General features: G+C 41.4%; 2 protein-coding genes across 7 annotated transcripts in view; one reads left to right on the top strand and one right to left on the bottom strand.

Annotated features, from left to right (window-relative positions):
- The first annotated feature begins 385 nt into the window (after window positions 1-385).
- Window positions 386-21,588, top strand: LOC147146977 (ceramide transfer protein-like). Of its 5 annotated transcripts, XM_086031534.1 has the most exons (18): window positions 389-1,026; window positions 1,131-1,265; window positions 3,860-3,976; window positions 9,678-9,785; window positions 9,860-9,998; window positions 10,277-10,360; window positions 10,481-10,638; window positions 13,944-14,036; window positions 14,141-14,227; window positions 15,382-15,474; window positions 15,684-15,761; window positions 16,525-16,620; window positions 17,215-17,347; window positions 17,631-17,701; window positions 17,794-17,922; window positions 18,831-18,960; window positions 19,077-19,207; window positions 20,243-21,588. In XM_086031534.1, exons 1-17 carry the CDS (start codon window positions 937-939, stop codon window positions 19,202-19,204), a joined length of 1,869 nt encoding a protein of 622 aa, XP_085887660.1. In that variant the 5' UTR covers window positions 389-936; the 3' UTR covers window positions 19,205-19,207; window positions 20,243-21,588. The 5 variants fall into 5 exon arrangements, with proteins under 5 accessions (XP_085887661.1, XP_085887660.1, XP_085887662.1 ...); XM_086031535.1 differs by lacking the exon at window positions 20,243-21,588 and having other exon boundaries at window positions 386-1,026; window positions 19,077-19,208; XM_086031536.1 differs by lacking the exon at window positions 15,684-15,761 and having other exon boundaries at window positions 392-1,026.
- Window positions 21,589-22,529: 941 nt separating this feature from the next.
- The window catches only part of pip5k1bb (phosphatidylinositol-4-phosphate 5-kinase, type I, beta b), a 33,318-nt gene continuing 29,799 nt past the window's right edge, over window positions 22,530-26,048 (bottom strand). For both annotated transcript variants that reach the window (XM_086031540.1, XM_086031543.1), the window contains exons 14-15: window positions 24,086-24,209; window positions 22,530-23,359 (exon numbers count right to left, since the gene is read on the bottom strand). In XM_086031540.1, the coding sequence (XP_085887666.1) occupies window positions 23,357-23,359; window positions 24,086-24,209 (127 nt within the window). In that variant the 3' untranslated portion in view covers window positions 22,530-23,356. The remainder of the gene's footprint in view (window positions 23,360-24,085; window positions 24,210-26,048) is intronic.

The raw sequence follows: 26,048 nt of genomic DNA, 5'->3' as shown, positions 1-26,048 counted from the left end.
CGTCACATTCAGGTGGACTTTTAACAGGCCAGTTGACGTGAAGTTTATTTACCGGACGGCAAAGTACCAAAATACCATTTCAGAAGTGTCTACCATGGGCAGCAGGATAAATGAGAGTATCAATGAAATGTAATGTAGCAATGTGTATGTTTCATTTATTTTTAGTGCATCGAGATTTATTTAGAGAAACCTTTTTTAAACACCACTGATTTTTTTAAACCATATCAAAATTACATCGATATTTTATTTTAAAAATACACATCGCAAAGGATTTCAAGTATGTTCTAATTCAACTTCAAGTACGGAATTTAGCACAATGTTTTGAAAGACGCTTTCTATAGACTTCCGCTACATATCCACGCTAGCTCGACGCTTGTCTCTTTCAGGTACACAGTAAAGCGTGGCTGCGGCTCCTCCCCCTCGAACCAAAATGACAAGCGAGTGGCTGTTGCTAACAAAACCACGGAAATAAAGCAGCAATGCGGTCCCTTTCATCGTCATTTGTAGCTTCTTATTTCAGGTAACGTAACGGCGGTAACGCGGAGGCCTTCATCGACCATTCTTTCGGTAGCAAGTCGTTTGCGGGCGGCGCGCATTGGAACAGTCACAAGTTACGAGTCAAGTTAACATTTGACAGCTAACCGTTGACGCTAACTAGCTTGTGTTAGTGCTAGTCGACGTCATTTTCAAAACAAATCCTGCAAAAGCGAGTGGTCGGGGTTGGATCGTCATTTTTCTGCACAAGTGGGTTTTTTTCCCCCCCTCAACGTTAACAGGCAGATAACGCCATAGTGCTGACGGGGAGGTTGACTTTTGAGTTTATTTCTTAGAGCAAGCAGGTTCTGCTGCGTTCGAGAGGTTTATTAAGTTAGTGTTGAGCGAGAGTGCTCTGCTGATTAATAAAAACACTTAAGTTCTTTTGAATCTTGGATTTAAATGTCCGAAAAGAGCTCAGCGTCCGGTTCAGACGAAGATGTGGAACCAGAATCCGCACAACCTGTGGAGTTCGGAGGCGTGCTGAGCAAGGTTATTATTATTATTATTATTATTATTGTTATTATTATTATCATTATTTTCGTACGTCATGCTTGCGAACTGTAAACTTAGTAACGGTGCTTGTTTGTTTATAGTGGACCAATTACATACACGGATGGCAGGACCGATGGGTCGTTTTAAAGAACAACACTTTGAGCTACTACAAGTCAGAGGATGAACGGGAATATGGCTGCAGGGGCTCTTTGTGCCTCAGTAAGGCTGTCATCACAGTAAGTATATTGAGGGGGGGGGGCGGATTGTCACTCGAGTGTGTTGTCAAGCCAGAAAGGAGAATAAGCGGAAGTTTTTAGCCCCGAGGAAGTAAATACAATTAATGCTCTAGTGCTCCAGGTGGTGCCAGTGTTTTGGTCCACTCACCAGCATAGTTATTCCTTAATCCATTTCTGAAGATAGAGTGGTAAAGATTAACTTGCTGTTCAGATTTGAAGATAACAGGTGGGATAGCAACATGCAGTCAATCACATGCTCCTTACTATTTACATACTGTTTACACTCTTCCCATATTCGGACCTCACAGTTTTTGTTTTCAAAGAAGCTACTATTCCACACTCTGGTAAATACTTAGTGGATTTTTTTTCATGGACATACCACCACCTTGCACAGAAGCCAAACAATTTGTTTTACTGTGAGATGTGCAGTAGGATTAAATAGTTCTCAACGTGAATATGTTTTGTAGGCCAGACTACTGTTTTGTAATTACCTTACTGTCGGATTTTTCCAAGCTTTATTGTACACACTGCCCAGTAAACCATGCACTATGGCCCACTCAGCCACTACATACTGACTACCAGTCTAACATCTAATGTCATTGCTGTCTAGGGGTCTGTCGCATATGTTCCCAGGAATGCATCAACAAGCCTCTTCTCTTACCATTCCCACCACACACTGTTAACACTTTAAATCCTCTCACATGAGGGTCGTGTTTTCTTTTCTGCTTGTTTTCATTCAGCAGCATTATGCCAAAGCTTAAGCCAATTGAAATGAAAGTTTGTGTTGAGATTTTTTTTTTGTTGTTCGGCAGAGGTCGGAGCTCATTCTAGTTCATTCATTTTTTTTAATGGAGTGATTTAGTATCGTGAAACCTCAAAATTTGAATTCGGAAGAGGTTGCACAATTTAAAAGCAAACCAAAATGACCAAATCATCGAATGCATGTATTTTTTTTTTCTTTGGCGAAGACGAAAAGTGGGATGATGCCCAGAGAAGCCGACATGAATTTATTGCAGTATAGCAGTTGCCGTAGTGACAAAAATTGTGTCTCATTAAGGAGAGATCATCTTACTGTTTTTACCTTTTATTGGAAATCATTTAACTTGTTTTTTATATTAGTGTGACTGTGAAAATGTGTTTAAATGTTACCTGTACATTTTAAGGTTTTATTATGGACACAGTTTGTCTCTGGAACATCCTTCTGCCCAGTTTCTGAACTGTTTATCCCAGGCGTGTGCAATTAATTTCTCAAAAGAGCCACATCTGAATCTGGAATGCTTGCCAAGAGCCAAGCCATCACGCTAACCTCAGCTTTGTTCTATAATATTTTTCATTCATTGAGAAAATGCATTTTGTCTTGTTTCAATAAAACAGTACGTGTGTAGATATGGTGCATATAGTTATAATTATTCAATACAATTTTCAAGCAAAATTAAAAGCAGTCATTAAAGTAGCGTCTTTACACATTAAACATTCTAAGCTTAATTTTGTGCGCCACTCGCCAACTCATTAGGCATATTTTTGTCTGTTGTTGTTAAGTGTATTTTAATATTTTTTTTTTTTTTTTTTTTACCCCGTTGTGGCTTCGCCCAACCCTACTAACTGCAAGGATGCCGCAGTCGAGTGTACACAAGACATGAGTGGAGCTCAGCTATACGTTAGGGCTTTCACAAGGGGAATGAGAATGCCCAGGCAGATGAAAAGATGTATAAAGTGGACTATAAAAATAGGGTTTTATGGGCTGTGTCGGATAAAACTCGGTAAGATCCTTAGAACCTGAAATGGTCTCACGGCTGGATGCACTAGAGGTTACTACTGTGCCCCCTCCTGCGGACAGATCATATATTTCGACCTGCTCCTAATGGATATTTATGGGTTCCTGTAACAGAGCAGGATTAGATTAAGAAATATTCAGGTTCAGGGTTTCTGTTTTGTGTGCAACTGTATGTTGCTGTTGTCGGCCGGCAAAAAAAAAGGCACGAGTGCCATATGAGCAAATCTAGTTAAACGTGGACAACATGAGGTCGCGTCAGCTGACAGCCGTGTCAGCCGAGGAGAATCCAGTCTACCGCGTCTGATTTCATATTAGGAGCCTTCGCGGAGCACACCTCTCGCCTGCCGAGTGCAACGGTCAAATTCCAATCTCAGAGGAAACGGTGGAATTTTAGTTCACGTGTTTGTTTGGGTGCCTTGTGTGCTTGGTGTCTGGAGGTGGGTGGGGCACATTGCAGGAAGGGGGAGCGAAATAGTTGAAGGATTTGGGCTGAATGTAGGAGGTGAGGTTGTGACGACCCCGCGGTCAAGTGAAGGCAAGCTCCAAGATTCTATTTAGTTGTTATTTAAAGTTGTGTTCACTGAATAAGACATCAGGTTTTCATTAACATTCTTGTTTATTGTGTGGTAAAAATTGAATGCACATGTCATTGCTAGGCAGCCATTGTCATAACAGACAACTTTGAATGCGGCATAGCAGGCCTTTGTGATGATTCCTCAACTTGCAGCATTAGCAGAAATTTTACAATTACACTTTTTGGCACCGTAAAATATTTGGTTCTTGCCATTTGCTGAACTTGTTTTGCATTTGTTCCCTGCAGCCCCATGAGTTTGACGAATGTCGGTTTGACATCAGTGTCAACGACAGCGTGTGGTACCTCCGAGCTGAAGATCCCGAGCACAGACTCCAGTGGATCGAGTCCATTGAGTTGCACAAGGTGAGTGGAAGGAGGCAAACTCTCCTCACATTTTCTTAAATCTTCGTCTTTTTCACGTTTTGTAAAGCACTTTAATGACAGGATTTGAGATTAGCACCGTCTTTGAGTAGAAGATAAAAGATCAGGCTTTGAATCTCGAAGAGAGAAATGTCGACATGTTGGAAGTCACAAATGTAGGCACCTAGCACTTGACCAGAATAAGTATATATATCATTGAAACATTATATGCCGTGGTAGGTAGTAGAAAGTGTGTGTCGTGATTGAGAGAAAAGACTATGCAGTTCATGTCACTCATGGTGCGTCTCTTAGTTGTATATCTGTAGCTATCAGTAGCCCATTCCGTCTTGTTTTTGTTCTTTTACAATTTGAGGTGAACACAAAAGCAAAAAAAAAAAAATATCAAAGTCACTGTTCTGCTTGGCATGTGTTCACAAAAATCTTATTGTCTGTGCTTTTTGGTTGGAAACCAACCCGTTTTCTACCACTGATTAATCCAGATCGTAAAAAGCCGTAAACAGTATTTTCCTGGTAAAAGAAGAGAGTGCACGAATGTCTGTTCTTTCTTTTGGTAGGTTATATTGTCACACAGCACAGTAGTATGTAGGCCTTTAATGATCAGTAAAAGTTCTCTAAAAGGCTGCCTGTATTGGGAGTTCTGCTTTGAAAACAGCTGGCAGTGACTGAGACACCTTGAAAGGCTTTGAATTTTGTAGCGTTCTTCCAAATCCTTTGCGGTTACGGTACATGTTCTCCACTGACTGGCTGGGTTTCAAGCGTCATTCTTGTGACGCCCTGCTAAGGTAATTAACCCTAGAACACGAACTATTTTTTATGTGATTTTTTTGTGTTGTGAAATTAAAGAAGTCAACTTCCAATTTGGTATACAGTGTTGTACTTTTACACAGATTCATGAAAACGGTATTTTATCCGGGATACTGCAATCGGGTTGAATGTACCCGACGTTGTGATGGTGTTACTAATTTTAACGTTATTGTTCCGGGGTTAATGCTACATACAGATCCTCATTGCAATTTTGGGCCTTCTCATCAGCATGTCAGGGGCATTGATGGTAACCAGAGTTGTCGTCGCATCAAGAATATATTGAATATATGCCGGTTCCGCAGATCTCATTGACTCATATTCTTCTATTACTCATAATCAATCCGGGCTCTGGCTATCCGGTTAATCACTGAGAAGATGGGTGTGGCACGCCTGGGACAGATGCTTGCTTGCATTGACACTCCCTCTTTCTGTCTTTCCCTTTCCTCGGGAATGTGAGCAATCTGAGCGTGTGCGAGATGGGGGTATTCCCAGTCAGTGGAGTCTCGGCAGCTGCTCCCTAACTATTAGTTTGCCAACATCAATGTTGTAAAATATGTTGCCATAGCTTACTGGGGCCATGTTTAACCGTCCTTGGGCACATTATGATTCATAACCTTTTAATATGTGGTGTGTTGTTGTTGGTGTGGGTGTGTTAAAGTTTATTTTTAATTTTGTGTGTACGGTAATTAGATTTAGTTCACACAGGCTGAGATCTTCCTGTAAGTCTACTCTTGGATAACCTTGCAGTTTGAAACACATGTACAGTGTACATTTTGTCCTTTAACGCGCATATATCTATGCAATGAAAGGATTTGCGAAAAAGCAAAAAAATGAACACATTTGAGGAGTTTGGTATTTGGTGAGCAGCTGAAAGTTAATGCTTTTATACTGTAGCTTTTTATAAAGAATCTTTGTATTACCTGATATGCGCAAATAATCAATACAAAATTGCATTGCAATGTAACTTGTGAATCTCAGCGCTTACCCTAAAGTCGGTGATAAAAACGTCTGTACAGTGATAAAATGCATCTGAAATGGAAGGATTTGCGTCTGTTACAGATTTTTTGGGGGGTGTTTAGAACACAGATGACAGTATAATTTGTGTAAATTTGCAAATTTTGTACGTATATAGCAGTACTTCTCAACATGGGCCAAGAAATGTGTCCCTTTCTTCAAATAATCAAGTTGTTGCAATCTTTCTCATTCAAATGACTGACTAGTTTCAACTGGGCTCTTTTATTTGTATAACTTGTATACTTGACATTTCTGGTGCAGTTTCATTCATATTTGGACGTTAGTGGGTACATTGTGTTTTTTATACAACACTACATTTGTATTTACATAGATTTGAGGACCAATACCTTAGTATGCCATTGAAATCTAAATTACACCAAGATATAATTTTGGTTTACAGCCATAGTGTTCATATTCATACGTATGGATGTTTGAATAGCATTGTGAACATGTGTGGTTCTCTTTTGCACACCTAAAGCTAACATAATGTAAGTCAAAAAGGCAGGCACCACATGTAAAAGTGATGACTATTTTGTGGATTCTCATCAGGCCAGCTTCACTGGTTAGCTGACATTGCTGCTGACTTTTAGCAAGTCGGCTGTGTGTGACTGCCCGCAGGTCCCTGGTCCATTAGTGGCAGTGTGTGAGTATTCCTGGGTTGTTTGAACTGTGCCCTGCAATAACCCCGCAAACAATTACCTGCAGGTTGTGATTGCCGAGCTTGTCTGCACTGCCCCTCGCTGGACAAAACAAGACTTGCGTCAAGCTTCGGTGGACGGCCCCCTTTTTTTTCGTTTTTAAAAATACAACTGCAGCAACTATTAGTGTCTTGTTTCTCCATTCTATTTCGCACAAGCATAATTTAAAATGTTTTTTTTTTTTTTTAAAGCATATGCTTACTTGTCAAAACCAGTCAAGCAATTTGTCTTGGTAGTGTGAAAAGTTGTGCTACATTTAATGACTTCAAGTGCTCCTCTTGTTGAATAATACATTTTTAAGCTCTTGTTCTCACAGCAATCTAAATCATAAGGGACACATAAAACGCTCCATCCCGACTGCTCCATTTTGTCGTGCTCCAAGGGGTGTACGGTAGTAGTTTTTTTCATTTAATTTATTTTTTTGAACCCCCCACTGCTTCTGGCTGCTGGCTGGCACTGTTGCATTTTTAAGTTGGATTTGAACTAATCAAAACAAGCACAGATGAAACGAGTAAAACAAGTAAAGCAGAAGAAGCTCTTAAATCTGGTCCGTCCGTCCCCCCGGCCTCCCTCTTTTTCTGCTTGACTCGGGTAGGCTGCATCCTTCGCCCACCCATGATAGGTTTTACTACCCAAACAGAGCCAGACGGCTCTCATCTTCCTCTCTAATGCATGCGTACTTGCAAATGGAGTTTGTCCCTGGCTCGCGCTCGCGCACTCGCACACTCACTGGGCCAGCAGTGGATGCTGCACATACAGCCGGGCAGGATGCAAAGATTTCACACATCAGGGTGTGTGGTCTTGTGTGATGAATTTATGCAGCCATAGTGGACTGCGTGCATGCGTGTGTGGCTCCATCCGAACTGACTCTCCTGGGGATTTTTTTTTCATTGCAACCTCATCCATGTCTCTGCTACCGCAAAACAAAGCGATTTCCCCCGCCCACCCCCACCCCACCCCCCCGGCTATGTTGATGCTGTCTCTATTTAACAAGGCCGGCTGATTGTATTGCTTTTCTTCTTGGTCGCCGCCGCTTCCTCTTGCTTCTTGAGGTGTGTCCGGGGAAACTGGAGTACTGGACTGGAGCGTCTGAACTGTCAGAACAAACTAGGGTGTGTGTCTGGAGGAAAGGTCTGGGCCATGTTGGGGCCAGCGAGCCGTCGGGACTGCAGCAGTGTCCTCCTCTGCTTTGGCTGCTGGAATGGTCGAATGGTGGGCTCATTTCATGCTGGCATGCCGCCCCTTCACTCTGACAGAACTCTTGAATTTTGCGCTGCTTATTCTGCATGTCCTCTTCCTTACAATTATGGAACAATTGTCTTTAGAATTGCAACCACGTTGTTGTTGTCGCTTTTATCCGTTATGTAGCTTTGAGCTTTTTCCTCAATCTCAGTTTGATTTCATGAGCTTTATGTGTAAGGTTATATTAACTTGACATGTTATTCTCAAAAGTAATGCTACTGTGCTGGGATAAGAGTTGGGCCCTTTCTGTACGTCCTTCACAACCAATGCTTTGCTTGTTTTTCATTTTTCATTTTTTCATTTTTTTTCATCACAGGTAATTATTCGTGATGTAGCTGAAAAAAAAAGCTGAATGTTCTGATCATATTGAAACAAGCAGGCCGTCAGCCCTTAAATATATAATGAATGCATTTACTGCAGTTTAAAAAAAAAAATGCCCAAGACTAATCTGAATAATTTATCGTATTTTAGCTCACAAGTCAAATTTATCAATCGTACTTTTTCTGTGAGCATAACTGCGGAAAATATCATTAACAACATAGAAGGGAATATAATAGTGTATAACTGTGAGGATCACTATGACAACTCCGTGGTGTGTTTTCTACTTGGCGTCAATTGCTCTCCACTCCGTACACGCTTGTGCAGGTTGCGTCACGACTTTCCTCTCTGCATATTGGAATCAGTGGCAACATGTGGGATGCAGGCATCAGTGGCGTCCCCGTTGGTGATCTTTTAAAAGAGGCATTATGTATTTTTTATCACAATTTAAAATAGTTCTCACGTGTTACATACACTTAACACACCTTATTTTTGATCTTGTTGAAATCAGCCTGTTCTGATGGGTCATCTCTGTCTCATGCAAATGAGCGAACTGATGCCCCATATACTGCCTTTGCGAAATGGCGAATATTGGATCATGTTGCCATGACGACAAGGGGCGGCGCTATCGGGTGGTATGCTGAGCAGAGCCACAAGTTTCAAGTGAATACCAACTGCAAAGTGTATGTGAATCCGCATATCGTCGCTGTCCTGTGAAGCACAAATGCTGATGTTTTTTTTTTTCCATTTACATTAACGTGAAAATTTAAAAAACAAAATTACAAAATTAGACGTACGTGTTTTGCACAGGACGGTATGTGGCGAATCGTGCAACCGGATACATTGGAAAACGCAAAAATCCAACCACAAGCTAATGCTCAGCTCATGCTAATCAGGGCGTCCAACAAAACCCGGTGCAGCTCTGCTTATTTTTTCGACTGTCGCATAGAATTGCAGACAATGTAGTCAGGCCGTGGCTTGAAAATGGTGCTGAGCTGATCATGTCATTGGTAGAGAAATTCGGCGTGGGGGTGATTATTGTGTCATTTACACGGTAACTGAAAATGCAGAACAGTGAGTTTACAGACTCGTTTTCACAAAAAGGGTCAGATAAGACTGACTTTGTTGTTTAGTTTGTACTTGATAGGGAAGTAGGCACTCCAGAGACCCACATAGTTGTAAACAAAAAAAATAAACAGTCAATTTTCCATAAAATGCCCCTTTTAACACATTTGTGCTTATCAGCGGAGTTTACGAATCTGAAACTTTTTTTTTTATTCCCGAGAGACTCTTCGCTATATATCTCAGAGTAGGCTTTATTTTCACATTCTCAGTGCTGGCGCTGCTAGGTTGGTGCATATTTGTCATTCCCATTGTTTCTCTAGTGTTTGGCTGTGTAGGTGGAGGTCCTGCTCTTGTCCAGCTCAGCATTGCTCAGTGTTCCACACTCCCTCTGTCTTCTTTGTGTGAGCTGCGGACCTTGGAAGCACACCGCTTAATGTGTCCAGTCTCTCAGCCTCTCCTTTCCCCACCGGTCTTACTTTTTATACTCTATTTATAATTGCACTCTCCCCTGCCTCCTTGTTGCTGTCTCTCCATTTCCCCAGGCGGAGTCCGGGTATGGGTCAGAATCGAGTCTGAGGCGTCATGGGTCCATGTTGTCTCTCACTTCAGCAGCCAGTGCCTTGTCGGCCACGTCCGCCTCCTCTTTCAAGGTGGGTACATGCTCCATCGGGCAATTAGAAGTTACGCAATGCTCCCAAACCTAAAATGGCGTCGTCTTGTTCAGAAGGGACACAGGCTGTGTGAGAAATTGGCAGAAATGGAGACCTTCCGGGACATTCTTTGCCGACAAGTGGACACGTTGCAGAAATATTTTGACTCCTGCGCCGATGCTGTCTCCAAAGACGAGTTTCACAGGGACAGAGGTAGTAACCTATCGCATTAAGGGATCATTCCTTTTCAAATTGTTCCTCTTTTAATGTTTATGTTTACAGAAGTGACATTTAGACTCGATATTAAAGTAGTACAGAAAACCAAAGAGTTGCTGGCAAAAAGAAAAAAAAAAAAGAAAATCAATACAAGCACGCAACGAGCATGCAACGAGCACTTTGTCGCGTCAGGCTTTGAATCTTGTGTCGCATTGTGCACATATAGCTAAGCCAATACTGGTATTTTGTACTAATTAACTTGTTGGTCCCAATAGTGGAGGAGGATGAAGATGACTTCCCTGCCGCCTCAAGGCCAGACGGTGAATGTTGCTACAACAATAACGGCAGCAAAGAGAAACGTTAGTGTCCTTTCGATCGATAAATGACTTTAATCATAAAATGTCATCCAATCAAGTTGTGAGGTAGCTGTCACGTTGGCTTGTTTATTTATTTTTATTTTTTTTGCTTGCCTGTGTCAGTGTTCGCCCCCGCCAGTCCCAAAGGCATCAACGGCATCGACTTCAAGGGAGAGGCCATCACCTTCAAGGCCACCACAGCGGGCATTCTGTCCACTTTGTCGCACTGCATTGAGCTGATGGTCAAACGTGAAGACAGCTGGCAGAAAAGGCTGGACAAGGTACTGAGGCACAGCACAAAAGTCCAAACTCTTCATCAATCAATTCAATATGAAGTGTTTGGTTTATTAAAGGGGGGGGAAATCAACCCAAAGACATTTTTTTTCAAGAATATGTTCCCAGCAGGCCCACTAGTTGAAAACACGGCAATTATGAGCTCGTATCGTGCAATACCCAATATTCCCCACTACTGTAATACCGTGCAATACTCAACATTCCCCACTACTGTTAGTCTAGTTTTATTTTTATCCAATGCTGTTCCTTACATTTCACTACAGCACTGCAGCACTGTCACTTAGAGTATTTTTTCCTCTGTACTATGTACAGGCCGAAATGAGTGTTCCTCATATTTTTTATGTAGATGTAGGTTGGTGTGTATACACATGTGTATATACACATGTTACTGCGTATATCTACATAGGTTTGATTCTAAATGTTTGCCGTCAATGTTATACATTAATGGCCACATTATGCCGCCGCCCCTGTGTGACCTATATCTTTGCTACTGTAACAACGAAAATTTCCCCACTGTGGGATCAATAAAGGCATTCTTATCTTATCTTATCTTATTCTGATTAATATTGCCTTTGTGAAATATGACTTGAGCAGCCAAATCCACCTGTTTTTAGCAATCTGTGCGGGTGGCCATTTTGTTACTTCTGTCGACTGAGAATGACATCACAACTGCTCAGGGCTCGGGTAACGACCAATCACGGCTCAGCGTCGGAAAAGAGGTCAGCCGTGATTGGTCGTTACCTGAGCCCTGAGTAGTTGTGATGTCATTTTCAGTCCACAGGAGTGACAAACTGGCCGTCCCCCGAGTAGGCCAAAAATGGGTGGATTAACGCTTATTCCGCAAACGCGATATTTATCAGAATGCCTTGTTTCAACTTTTTTGCAAGGTCAATAAAGAAATGCTAGAACAAGAAAAGAAATTGTGTGACTGGCCCAATCGGGTCCAACCGCAATGACCACTAATTTCACAAAAATTCCCACACTCCAAAATCTTTTAAAAAGTCTTTACGAACAAGCGCAATTTCTTATAGCTCTCTCTTATTTCATTTTTCACTTCCTGCAGGTATTTTTGTGCACACATGGTTAGAGTCTGCATTGGCGCACCATTTCCTGAATGGGCGTTCCAGCAGGCTTTGCTGAGTAAGGTGTGAAACACTTCTCACCTGCCGTTGGCCTTTGTGTTCAGGTGCTAAAGGTCTGATGCAACACTTTGGGCCCTTGACATGATTGCAAGATACAAAGCTGGAACATATCAATGTTTTGCAAGCAGGACTGTTAAGAGACTCGCACATTTACGCGCAAGTGCACGCGTTGCCCTCAGTAAGCATCAAGGCAGCAGCGCGATAAGCCGATAAGACACACATTCGTTGTTTTTGGCTTGAACTTTAGAGACCTGCGTGTGTGTGCGTCAGCACAGGAATGCTCTTTGCTCTTGATCGACTCTGCTCATGTTGTCAAACCAGTTCCTGTGCAATGGCTAGCTGCCCAACCCTAAACCGTACAAGAGCCCGGGATAGAGATCGGAGTGTCTTCGACCGCTCAAGTGAAACTAACTAATTCTTACCTAAATGTTGTTTAAAGTGTGAGATTTCGCTGCCATTGGGGAGTAAGGGAGAAGAATTAGCTAGCCAAGTGCGGCCGTGCGAGAAACTGAATTGGAAAAATGACTGCTCGAACATCTTGGTTAAGTTTGTGGAAACCACAGCGGCGGTCAGAGGTGCTCAAGTACCAGACGCAACACTGGATACCTTTACAGACCTGCAGCCTCTTCTTCAAAGTAGGTCTCCTAATGGCTGAGGCTAAGAGTAGAACGGCTGTACTTCCATGTTTGTTTTGTGGCGAGTGGGGGACACCTGACAACAAACACACTTTATGTTCTTATGGCGGCTCAGTCTGGTTTGTGAAGTGCTTGATGGCGGCTGTAGCTTCTTGTGTGAATTTTTGTCTGAAAAGTAGGCTGCTTTTTAAGTACCGGTACAGTTCTTCGGCTCAACTGGGGTCACAGTAAATGTACAAGAAATTTTAGTTGCTCTCATTATCTGTGTAAAAGCAGAATTATTTGACTGGTTTGTCAGGTTCTTGTGTTTTAAAAGCGGCAACGCAGACAGTATTGTGACATCTTTAGCTGGCCATTGTGGTATCGTTTTCACACGTTTGCCTGAAGTCTCTTGGTTTGCCTCTGACAGAGATTAAAACATGAGGTTTAACCGCTATAACATACTTTTGGAACATTTGAGGCCCTTCAAGTTGAGCTTTTTATTAATTGCACTCCTGTGTATCGGGAGCAGTTACTGGAACATTTTATGCACTTTTCAGTCATGACACTTGAATAAATGACAAGTGGCACTTAACTGATTCACTGCCAAACATTTTCAAGCCTTCTTTTAACCTAACGTTTGAAAAATATATATACCGGTAAGTTCCTGGTATTGAATGGCCGGACTGTGAAAAGACAAATAAATGTCCTTGGCAGTGAATGAGTTAAGTTAAAAGTTTGGAAATATGTGCCTCATTTTTTAATATATATATTTAAGCATCGCAATGCGTATCGGGTCGCAACCCAAGTATCGGATTGGGACAAAAGTGTATCGTCTATTAATAAACAATTGAAGGTTAGATATGGATATTTGGGTCTCAGGAGTGCCTGATTATTAACCAAGAGTCAAGTCAAAGAACCAAGTAAATCTTTTGCCTAATTCTGGCTGTGGGCTTAAGAATTTTGCACAATTGTGTCATGATCGCAATTTGGCCAATTTACATATGTCCTATGCAGCCCCACTAGTTGAAACAAGGCAATATGATTAATATGAAATAGGAGTTGAGCATCAAAATCCACCCGTTTTTAGCCCTCTGTGGCGGTGGCCATTTTGTCACTTTTGTCGACAGAAAATGACATCACAGACCCTCAGGGCTCAGGTAACGCCCAATCACGGCTCATCTGTTTTCTGAAGCTGAGCTATGATTGGTCCGCATCTGAGGCCTCAGGGTGTGTGATGTCATTTTCAGTGGACAGAAGTGACAAAATGGCCGCCCCCGGAGATTGCTAAAAACAGGTGGATATTCCACAAACACAACATTAATCACACTGTTGTGTTTCAACTAGTGGGCCTGCATAGAACATATTCTTAAAAAAATATTTTTGGGTTGACTTCCGCTTTAAAGAGTGCTATCAAGTTAAGATGAGTTGAGAAAAAGCTCTTGGCCCACATTATATTGTCCACGTACTGCATCATTTAAAAACACACACACACAACCTTTTCATTCATTTTTTTTCTTCTGTTGTTGTTCTTAGGAGCTGGAGAAAAGGAGGAGGGTCGAAGATGCCTATAAATCTGCTGTGCATGAACTGAAGAAAAAGTCACACTATGGAGGCCCGGACTATGAGGCGAGATGGAATTACATTGATGAAAAAAAACCAAAAAAAATTCTTGCACCTGATATGTTTATTTTGTAATCCCCACAATACTGATTGTTGGCCTGCGTTTCCAGGAGGGGCCCAACAGTTTGATCAATGAGGACGAGTTCTTTGATGCGGTTGAAGCCGCGCTCGACAGACAAGACAAGATCGAAGAGCAGGTGCGTTGTTGATCTGCGTCACCCTTTCCGATGACGCATTAACGACACACACGTTTGAGCCCGTCTTCATGTCATACTCACCATTTCAGTCTTTTCTGCTGTGCCTCCATTTTGTGCACTCGTCAAACTTTGGCCAACAGTGTGTGGTTGAAGGGCAAGTTCAATAAGTTAAATGGGCAAGGGAAGGGAACGTTTCCCCTCTGCATTCCCCTTATCCATTGTTGAGGTGCCCTGAACAAGACACCCGGGCTCCCCCAGTGCTCCCCGAGCACACAAAGTCTTGGATGATTGCATCAGAATGCACGACTGGTGTTATATGTATTGTATCCCTCCGGGGGGCCCGAGCAATACATTGGATTCATAGTTGACAGTCTGCCTCTGAGGTCTTTGCACCCAGAACACAGGTCACAGTTTTGTTTGGCTTGCTTGTTTGTGTTTATTAACGACACTTGTGAGCGCATCATGGGCTGAATCACTTTGGAGTTCTTTGAATTTGTTGAATTGAGGTTTTGTTCATATAGTCGGTGCTATACAAAAGATAGTTGTGATTTTAGTTTTTTTTTTTTTTTAGTTTACTTCCATGTTGGCACTTGAGTCGACGAAAATCAGAGACGCAAGTAGTCAACTTTTCTAGATTTTTCTAGATTTTCGTTGTTTTCTTTATTTCTCTAGAACACCAGGTTTTCATAATAACAATAATATAATAGGTTATATTATATTAGCCATATATTATATGTATAGTCATATTTATGAATTAAGGGTTAATATCAGCAACAGGTGATAATTATTATTAATTTTTTTCCTAAGACATCATGGCTATAAGTCAGAGAGCGCGTGGTAAAATCTGTATTGCGCAAGCTTTTATTGGTCAAATTTAGTAAATCCGATGTGCTAGACCAAAAGTAAAGACACTTTTTTTAAATCGGTGCCAAAAAATATGTTAAGGGACAATTAATGCCATCATTAATTACAATTTATTTATATATGTAGGATGTAGTCTTGTGCAACCATGCCTTTCTTATTCATATACATATTAGTTTACTTTATTTGAGCGCGTTTCTGGTGTTGTGAACTTGCCGTGTTCACCACTTGCATGTTATACGTCGTCACCAAAATGTCTTATTGTTGTCTCTCATGAAACTCGTATTCCTCAGTGCCAGTCCGAAAAGGTCCGGATCCCTCGACTGACTCCCGTTCCCCCCGGCGACGTCTACTCGAGCATCAGCACGCACCGATTCGCGACCAAGGTTCAACACCCATTCATCCTCATCTTCTCCCATGCCTTTAAAGCTCCTCCATCACTTATGCGCTAGCCTTGGCGTGGCCGCCGTTTAACCAAAATAATCCAACTTTTTCCTTTTCGAGCAGCTGATGATTGATTCCCTTGGCTTTCTGCTTTTGGTGCTTCGCTCGCTTTGTCATTCTTTTCTCTTTCTAATATCTCCTTGCTGCACAGGCACGTAGTCATTGCTCTTCCCTGTCCTCTGTCGAGCTAGTCAGTGCTTCAGATGACATTCACAGATTCAGCATTCAGGTAATTTGGAGGGCCCTTGTATGTGCAAGGGCACGTACACTTTATAGTCCAAGAGAGCATGAGCAGGAAAAAAAAAAAAAAAAAAAAAAATCACTTCCGACTGAACCTTCCTGATAAATTCGTGTTCACAACATGACGTCATTCCAGTCGGTAGAAAAATCTAGACTGACTGTCTGAGCTCGTAAAATGTCGTTCTTTTTCTCTTCCTGCTTAACTCGTGCGCATTGGTAAACACGCCTCATTGTGAACTTGAATGAATTGTTGAACCTTCAACAGGTTCAAGTGTTGAGTCATTATTTCAATAACTCGCCGTGCACAATATTGTGTATATTTGGTTACTGCCCACTGACTCTGTTTGCTCGACAAATTCCCAACACCTCTGCGATAACATTCCAGCTACTGGGTGCCAGCGGCACGGTTTATTGAACACTGATGCAAACCTAAAACTTTTCACTGTAACAAAAGAAAAAACGAAAACTACGAGCGAGGGCATAAAATACAGTTTTAAGTGTCTACTTTAATGATAACATGAGAAAAAATACAACATTTTAAACCTGATTTACACTGACAAAAAAAAAATATCAAAATGGAAACCAACAAGGTTGATTGGCAACAATATTTTACTGTCCATGATCCCGCAGACAGTATTAGTTATTAAGGGAAATCGCCTTTTTTTTTTCCCCAGAAAAATAAGCACTCTGTTTCAGACTAACAAGAAATGTGAACCACAATAACTGCAATTAAGAAGCCTCTTGTCTCCTAGGTGGAGGAGATGGTGCAGAATCACATGACGTACTCGCTCCAGGATGTGGGCGGAGATGCCAACTGGCAGCTGGTCATCGAGGAAGGAGAGATGAAGGTGAGAAGCTGCGTAGGAGTCGTCTCTTGTTTGTTGACCTGAGAAGTCATGCGCAGCCAACTATTTGATAAATACCAAGTCGAAACTTGCACAGAGTGATATAAGAGTTCTCTTTAAAAAATAATTATAAAAAATGAAATATTCACGGTCAGCTTTTTTTTTTTTGCAACTCAGGTTTTTTGTCTGTGGAGCTTTAGCTATTTGCCGAAAAGCGTACAGATACCAGGTATGGGACCAATACAGTCCCTTTGTCAAAGTATCGATAGTCGTGAAGTATGCCGTTACCAGCCGCTGGTAGTTAAGGCAAAAAAGAAATACAGCTCCTTCTAAAAAAAATTTGCATATTGCAATAAAGTTCATTATTTTCCATAATGTAATGATAAAAATTAAACTTTCATATATTTTAAGATTCATTCCACACCAACAGAAATATTTCAGGTGTTTTTTTATTTTATTTTAATACTGCTGATTTTGGCAATATTTTTTGAGACTGACCTGTAAGTCTGACATAGAATAAGTGCTCGGTGCCATTATTTACTTACTTTGGCCCATCCTGCATACGATGTTTGACGTGTGTGTCGCAATATTTTCCAGGTGTACAGAAGAGAAGTGGAAGAGAACGGTATCGTGTTGGATCCCCTCAAGGCGACGCATTCTGTCAAAGGGGTGACGGGGCACGAGGTGTGCCACTACTTTTGGGATACCGCAGTGCGCTTGGACTGGGAGAGTAAGTTCAAGTCAACACCCCCGTATTTTCGCGACCATAAGTATTTAAAGGCGCAAGCCTCAGTCACGGTGCTATGTTTGTATATTTAACACAGACATGCGGCGCACCGTATTATTGGGCGCAGGCATGGCAAAACATACATTAGCTTGAAACCGATTGTGCAACTCGATGCACAATGGAGAAAATGTAAGACGGTGAAGTGCACCTTATGGTAGTGAAAATGCGATATTTGCTCTGTTCAAGTCATCCCATGCATAATACTCAACTGTGGTCACTTCCTTAGCCACCATTGAAAACTTCAACGTGGTGGAAACACTCTCCGACAACGCCATCATAGTTTATCAGACGCACAAGGTAAATCTGACCTCCTCCGAGCTTTTCTTTTACTTCTTGACTCCTTATGTTGTGTGCAAATCATGCTCATTCTGACTTTGACTCCGCCGCAGAGGGTGTGGCCGGCCTCTCAGAGAGACGTGTTGTACTTGTCAGCCATCAGGAAGATTCTGGCAACCAATGAAAACGATCCTGACACTTGGTTGGTGTGCAACTTCTCAGTGGACCACGAAAATGCGGCTGTAAGTTCACAGTACACGACTGCCGCTGTTCCCAACATCAACTTGTGTGAAAGCTATGCTAGAGGATGTATCTAAAGTAGGTTCTTTGTTTTTCGATAATGGGAATAAACAACTTTCCTTCAAAAAATAAAAATCGAACTTGTTGGCTCAAGGGCCACATTTTGAAAACCCACATGACATTCAAAAATGAGGTTCATAATTGTATATGAAATGTGAAGTTGTTTACATTACCAGTAAAATGTCATTTCTTTTTTTTCTATATTTTTGATGAACCCTCCCGTTCCTTTTTTTTATTATATAGGAAGTATTTGAGTGCATTATTTAAAAAAAAGTCCCTAAGTATAGTATAATAAAGTAAACTACAATTCCCAAACGACTATTCCACCTTCTTTCTTCTGCACATTTAAAATAACCCCCAAAAGCCCACGTATGAAATTAATTGCCAAAGACTCAAACAAAGGACATTTTTGCTGTAGTTAGCTTTATAAACAGGGCGGGGGGGGGGGGGGGGAGGTGTTAGTGGGCTAGGGTTAGGGCTAGCTCTGATTTCTATTTAATTTCATTCACGAAAATGTATTCAATGGCGATATAGTGTCTGTTAAGTTCACTCTCCGGGCCCTTGTAACCATGCCAAAGTGTCCTTGAGCAAGACACTGAACCCCGAGTTGCTCCTGATGCTGCGTCATCAGTCGGTGGATGAGGAGTCGGTGTGAAGCGCTTTGAGAGCTCTGTAGGTGGAAAAGCGCTGTACAAGTGGAAACCCATTTACAGTTTGATTTGACTTCACCCATTTGCAAATGCACTGACTCAATGAGGCCTGTCTGTCGATCAGGTTCATGTAGGAAATATCAAGTGAACTATTGGATGACACTAACGGTGCCTTATTCAATGTTGGTTTGTCTTTTCAGCCCTCCAATCGGTGCGTTCGAGCCAAAATCAACGTTGCCATGATCTGTCAAACTCTGGTCAGTCCACCAGAGGGCGATAAAGAGATAAGCAGGGACAACATCCTGTGTAAAATCACCTATGTGGCCAATGGTGAGAGCGTGTCACTGCACGCAGGATTTCTCTCTCCTGTATTTCGATTTGTCATTTGAGGTGGATATGCATGCTGTGCGCGTTGACCGATGTTGACGTTTCCCCTCGCGCCGCAGTAAATCCCGGTGGTTGGGCCCCAGCCTCGGTGCTCAGAGCCGTCGCTAAGAGAGAGTATCCCAAGTTCCTCAAACGTTTCACCTCCTACGTCCAGGAGAAGACTTCGGGGAAGGCCATCCTATTTTGAGAGGTAACGCCCCGATGTACATACAAAAAAATGTGTTGCCACAGTTACTTTGAAAAAGTGACTTAGTTACTTTACTGATTCATTTTAAAATTAACAAAGTCAGATTGCAAGTTACTGTAAAAGTTACATTCAACAGGTAGCGACAAACCTACCTGACACCCGGTTTTGCCACTTAGTTGGAAGTGCATTCATAACAGTGACATTTAAGAATAAAGTTTGGTTTTATCAAAAATAAAATAAAGATAACCTTTTTTGTCTCTACTTTTATTTAGAAAAATAAAACAATGAGTCTTTTCTGGATTTCACGTAACAAATGGGCTACTTTTTTTTTAGTGCAAAAAAATGTTGTCTTTCTAGACTTAACATAAATACATTTTTAAATAAGATATCAAATAAAGGCAGTCTGTTTTTACTCAACATATTTAACTATTAACTCATTCACTGCCATTGACAAATTTAGTTGTCTTTTCACAGTCCAGCCATCCAATCCCAGAAATGTATTTATATTTTTTTCACATTTTTTTTAAACGTTAGGGTAAAAGAGGGTCTGAAAATATCTGGCAGTTAATGAGTTAATGTTGTGCAATTAGCGTTACACGGGATACCGTGATATTTCAGTGTCAGAAACGTCTCAATACTATTTTTGTTTTTCAACACCGGTATTTAAAAAAAAAAAAAAAAAAAAAAAAAAAGTTGGTTTCATTGGTCTACTGTGATATGTTCGGTAATTTCATTGGTCGGATGTGATGAGACTTTGTCTTGACGACTTTGAAGCCGTCGCGTTAAAAGCCACAGTGGTCAAAAAGTGGGCGGAAAAATAGTGGCTTATAGTCCTGAAAATACAATATTTGAGTCTGATTACTTGACTGGAAAAAGTAACACGTTAGATTAGTCGTTACTGGTAGATATGCACATTTGGGAGTAACGCGTTACTTAGCGACCAACATCATTGTTCGTATCCATGCGGTGCGCCGGCCACTGTTTGATGAAATCCATCGATTTTTATTCTTTGCTGTGTTGACTTCGGTCTTCCTTCAGGAGATAAAGGCTGATCCTCGGGAAGACGACAGCGCGCAAAACATGTGTCCCGCCCAGGACAACCACGGACGACCCCCTTGAACACGAGAGACTGCTCGTGTTGCTTAAGTCCATCAGTATTTGTCCTTCCAGCTTAACATCTGTGGGTCCTTTTTATACATAAGGTTTCCTCCTCAGTGGTTTTCAACTGATTGTTATTCGCTTTTGTGTTTATTTTGTAGATTGTTTTGTACATTTCTTATGATTACATACTTGTTGTCTTTTGGGGCTAACTGATAGCATTGACGCTACTTGTTTGCTGCTGCTAAAGAGAGAAAAGAGTGAGTGAGTGAGTGAGTGAGCGAGTGTGTTTTTCGCTTTCCGCTCCTCTGGTGACGACCCAGCCCGCGGTCCGATGGAGGGCGAGCGCCTGAAGCTTTTTGACCGTGTTTCTCTCTCCAAAATCTTTATATTTGTACGGCTTCTTCCGGAGAGCAACCGTGGGACACAACGTATTGTACCGACAAACCACACTTAGTTTACCAAAGTGACAAATGTGAATTGACTGTTAAAACGCTTGAAATAGATGTCGGTAGATGTCTCATTGACAATTGATGCTATGTCGCAACTTAGATGCTCGCACCCGGCGGCCGTTTGGTTGCCGTAGCGGCTCGTGGTGTAAAGATTCCGATATTTAATCGAGTGTTAAGTAGGTTTCTTGATTTTTAATGCATCCCCCCCGCCCCCGACCTTAAGTCAGCCGAATCAATGTCTCAACTCAATTATTTTTGTCTACGTGCACATTGAGTATGTCACCTTCACCTTAAATTTAGCATTCCAGCGCTATTACATTTCGTGTGGCACACGACAGTGCACAGTGACTGATAATAACTACGCCCGGGGATGCCTTAGACACCAGCACGAGTCTGGTCATTGTTGCTATACAACCACCACATGTGCTTTTATCAACAGTGATGGCAAGTGAGTTTATGTGTGGTTGGGGACGTGGGTGGGAGGTTCAGCATTTCACATCATGATCATACCTCAACATTCAAAACAACTCTGGGTTGTTTTGCATTTGTTAGCGTTGTCATCAAATTTGATTTTTTTTTTTTTTGTTTGTTTTTTTTTTTATTGTTGGGGCGATTGCCCTTTAGTTGGCAGATCTTAAGAAGGATTTTGGATGTTTATAATAAGATCTACGCACCATGTCCACCGAAGAATATAGCTATTGTTTTTAATTTTGTAACGTCACTAATCCACACACTTTGTACGTGTGTAAGTTGTACATCAGAAGTGTTATTATTTGCACTAAATGTAATGCAAGTTGACAATGTCATGTAAATTAAAATTGCTACACAACAGAATTGTGCTGCCGCATTTCCCTTTTTTTCTATTGCTTTGAAAGGAACATTGACAAGTTCCCTGTAAAGATAGACCTATCATGTTTTGGAGGAGGGATTTTTATTTTTTTTCTCCACAAAATCTTGCTGACAAAACTCTTTTGCAGGGGTCACCAAGTAGCCCCCAAGGACCACGAGTAGCCTGCGGGCCCTTTCTAAAAATGGCTCACTAGGACATTGTGATTTTCTAGGAATTTTATAGAAATGATTATCTCAAAATGTAAACACTGGCAGAGCCATATAGAAATAAATATATACCCGTTTCCCAATTATTGAAATGTCTTCACATAAGTGAATATCATTATCAACATATAATGAAAAGTTGAGCAAACACTATTCTTTGTTAGTAAGTTCTTAAAGCGGAAGTCAACCCAAACATTTTTTTTCAAGAATGTGTTCTATCCAAGCTCACTAGTTGAAACACAGCATTCTGATTGTTTTTGCGTTTGTGGATTGTAAAATAAGCAGCAAAATGCACCCGTGTTTTAGCCATCTCCAGGGGCGGCCATTTTGTCTTCTGTCGACTGAAAATGACATCACAACTGCTCATAACGACCAATCACGGGTGACCTTTTTTCTGAATCTGAGCCGCGATTGGTCGTTGTGAGTAGTTGTGATGTCATTTTCAGTCGACAGAAGACAAAATGGCCGCCCCCAGAGATGGCTATAAACAAGTGCATTTTGCTACTTAACTTATATTCCACAAACGCAATATTTATCAGAATGCCCTGTTTCAACTAGTGGGCTTGGATAGAACATGTTCTTGAAAAAAATTATGTTTGCGTTGACTTCCCTTTTAAATAATTAACTGATCTAACAAGGAAGGACATCTTTAATACGCGAATCAGTGAGTAGCGCTCACTAATTCAATACACCATTGTGTCAGGAAATGAAGCAAAGGTTAGTCACTGATTATTGATGTCACTTTATTCAGAAGGGTCACCTTTATAAATATGCATTGTCTTAATGTGAGTTATGCTTTTCAGCAAATGGTCAAATGTTGATTTCTATCATAAATTACGGCATTGACTCACAAGATCCAGTGATTCAACATTTATAGTTGGAAATATCGATGAGCTATCAGACAGCATCGAGATGTTGTAAGAGGATGCATTATTCAGTATGAAATGACCTTCTATGATACAAACAAACCTATCAAAATAATCTTTGAGGTCGCTGAGCACTATCAGGAGTCCAGAAGGAAAAAGTGCATGTTTTCGCTCTTCCAAGTGTTCATATGAGCCACTCCACCCCTGCAATGAATCATCTCTCCCAACAGGAGTCCAAAGATTTTTCCAACTTTTTTTTTTTTTTCTCCATCAGGAGAGGGTGCAGTCTTCCCCTATCTTTCCTCCACCTGGCTTTCAGGTGGTCGGGACGCTGTCGGCTCAGACCGTGTGAGCATCTCCACCTGTCACTGTGGCTCCACTGTAAACATTTCTCATCAGATCAGCAACTAACAGAGCTGGAAAAAAAATTCTATTCAGCAGAATAAAATATATGGTAGATAAATATACTGTAGAGCAGATTGGTGTGGAGGCCATGATAAGATACATGAAACGTAACGGCTTAAAGTGTCTTCATCACACGGTTTGACGTCACAAGATGTCCATTCGGGTGACGTCTCTTCACTGTCAACCTCTTGCGTTGGCAATAAAAGTGGCAATATGACTGCAGCATAACAAAAGGGGGGCTGAGATTGTAGCATGTGGAGGGTCCGAAGATCCTCAGTTCACTGCAAGAGATGAGGAGAACAAACCCGTGAATATCGGAAACCAATGATAGACTCAAGGTGAAGAACGGCAATCGTGTCATGTAATTCATCAACAAACAGGCACTTTGAGTGGCAAATCCTCAAAATGATCATCAAACTTTGAATTTGCACTACAGCTTGTGTATGTGTTTTATGGAGCATTTTCATTCCGATTGGTCATTTGGATCCTTTCTAATCAGAATACATGGCTCCAGGTAAACCCGGTTTGACAGCTGACCTCAAGTATATCATCATATATCAAATTTTCCCAAAAAACAAAGGACCAAAAAGCCACTTGGCATTTATTGGTAGATTAATAGATTACCCTACAGAGCTGACATTTTACCTCTAACGTCATGAGCAAGCCAAATACACTTTAAGACCATTTGTGTTTTGTTTTTTTAAATTTAATTTTTCTAAATAACACATGAACATATGAAGATTATTTGAACATTGTGTGTAGGAGACAACATACCTCTGCGCCACCGTTGTGTTGTGTCAAAAATAGAATTCAAAGTCAATAGCAAGCTTGCTCATTCAAAATCAAGAGTCCGTGCTTTTACATAGAGAACGGTAATTGAACGCATCGGCCATTTTGTGTTGGCTATCAGAACTAATAAAAAAAGGGCTCTCGTTTAATTATAGGACAACGTTAGCTTTTACGGTCACATCTGATACAGTCATATCATTTTGTGTTGCGCAACTGACCAAGTAGACGTCAAGAACCGATCCGTCATCCCGGTCCAGGTCCACGTCCATGGTGCTGTGCTCGGACGTCAGACAGATGGCGCTGTCCTCCAGGGTGAAGGTGGAGCTGGACCCAGCGTCCTCTCTGAAACCAAAGAAATAGGCGCTTTTCATATTCTTGGAAGTGCATAGCAGGCATGCCAGTCGGCGGCTGTGTCGACACTTTTTATGAGCGTGTGATCAACACGACTGAGAGCAGCGAGGTTGACGTGTCTGATTAGGAATGAAAAGTTCACCTCAAGAGTTCATATATTTGGATGGAGCCCCAGACACCACATTGGGATTTTTTTTTCTCCTGAAATTATCTTGACAATATAAATATAACGTATACACAAAATGCTCATTTGTGATTTGTGGCCACAATAAATTACGGTAAATTGAGGGCACAAAATACTATTTTGTGGCCACAAATTAGGTACACTGTATGTGCAAAATACAAATAATATTAATTAGGGCCATTAGCTAATACATTTTTTTTATACATGATATACTTTTGTCATATGAAGGTGTACAATTTGGTGCTGATCCAATGCTTTGGCGATCTGTGCTCCACTTCTTCTTTCCAGTTTACTTACATCCGCTAGGGGGAAGCAGAGGAGTTGTTTTCCTTGCACGAGCTCAGGTGACTCCCTGCACACTCCAGCATTGTATTTTGCTCTTTTGACACGTGATTCACACATTTTTGCACCAGGAGTAACAATATTCCCAAGTGTTACACTTAAATATTGTATCCTCTTCCCTCGCAGTCTCATTGCATGGGAATGCCTCCCAGTAAGCAAATCTATTTATTTTCTAACAGAGACTTGCAAGAACAATGAGCAGGTGACGGCACATTTGTAGCCTCGAGAAGAGAAGAAGAGAAGAAAAGAAAAGAAAAGAAAAGAAAAAAAAAAAAAGAAAAGAGGTAAACCCATCACAAGGAAGTTCATAGCCTCTAATGTAACACGAGCATGAATATTTCATGACGTAAAACCCAGTGAGGTAATCCTAACCCTGGAAAAGAGCGGCGACACCTTCACGGAAGCTTGAAGAGCTGAAACATGGTGTGTTATATACGTAGTGCTCATGTATTCCGGATACACTGAGTCACCTCTCGTGTGATGCATTTATTGCCAATAAGACGCTGTAACGCAAAGGCACATTCGACAATAGCGTGGGAGCGTGGCATGTGTGTGTGCGGCCACGCCTATTAAAACACCCACACCCACGCACACACATAAACATGACCTGCTTCTGGTCCCCAAGGCCAAGCCTGGTGGTGTTGTGTTTTTAAATACTGAACTACACACACGCAGGCCAGCCAGCCATGACAGAATTAAAGCAACAGAGAGGAATAAGCGCATTGTTTTTGCTCGCTGGACTAAAGCCACTTTGCAAATGCGGTAAACATGCATCGGACATGCAAGCCAAAGAAGCCAAGACAACATCCTGTCTACAAGTACACATGAAAGATGTCCTGGCTGGTAAACTAATTTTGCTCACCATGACAATGGCTCGGATTCAGAAAACAGGTCAGCCGTGATTGGTCGTTGTGAGCAGTTGCGATGTCATTTTCAGTCGACAGAATGGACAAAATGGCCGCCCCCCAGATCTGGCTTTAACTTATATTCCACAAACGCAAAATGAATCAGAATGTTTCAACTAGTGGGTCTGCTGGGAACATATTCTTGAAAAAAATATGTTTGGGTTGACTTCCCCTTTCAGTACTATCTAGAAGCTACACAAATATATACAAAAATAAAGCCTATCGACCGGCCGAAACGAAGCAGAGGTTTTCTTTTTCCGAAATTTCAGTTTTTGTGATTTGAAAACGGCATTTTACTACATTTCAATTGAAATTTGATTAATGGTTCAGGCCTATTGATATCTTAACCGAAGACTTTAAACTGGACCTCGGAGTGGATGAGATTGTGGATGGTTGTCT

Source organism: Filicampus tigris, chromosome 5 (genome assembly GCF_054856515.1).
Source record: "Filicampus tigris isolate MCC_2025a chromosome 5, RoL_Ftig_1.0, whole genome shotgun sequence".
Taxonomy (NCBI): Eukaryota; Metazoa; Chordata; class Actinopteri; order Syngnathiformes; family Syngnathidae; genus Filicampus; species Filicampus tigris.
Note: the sequence above shows the minus strand (reverse complement) of the source record. Positions and strands in the feature narration are given on the sequence as shown.

Coding starts and splice junctions, on each gene's coding strand:
- LOC147146977 (XM_086031534.1), top strand. CDS start 937: ATGTCCGAAAAGAGCTCAGCGTCCGGTTCAGACGAAGATGTGGAACCA. Junction 17,348..17,630: donor AGTGCGCTTGGACTGGGAGA/GTAAGTTCAAGT, acceptor TCACTTCCTTAG/CCACCATTGAAAACTTCAAC. Junction 17,923..18,830: donor TGGACCACGAAAATGCGGCT/GTAAGTTCACAG, acceptor TTGTCTTTTCAG/CCCTCCAATCGGTGCGTTCG.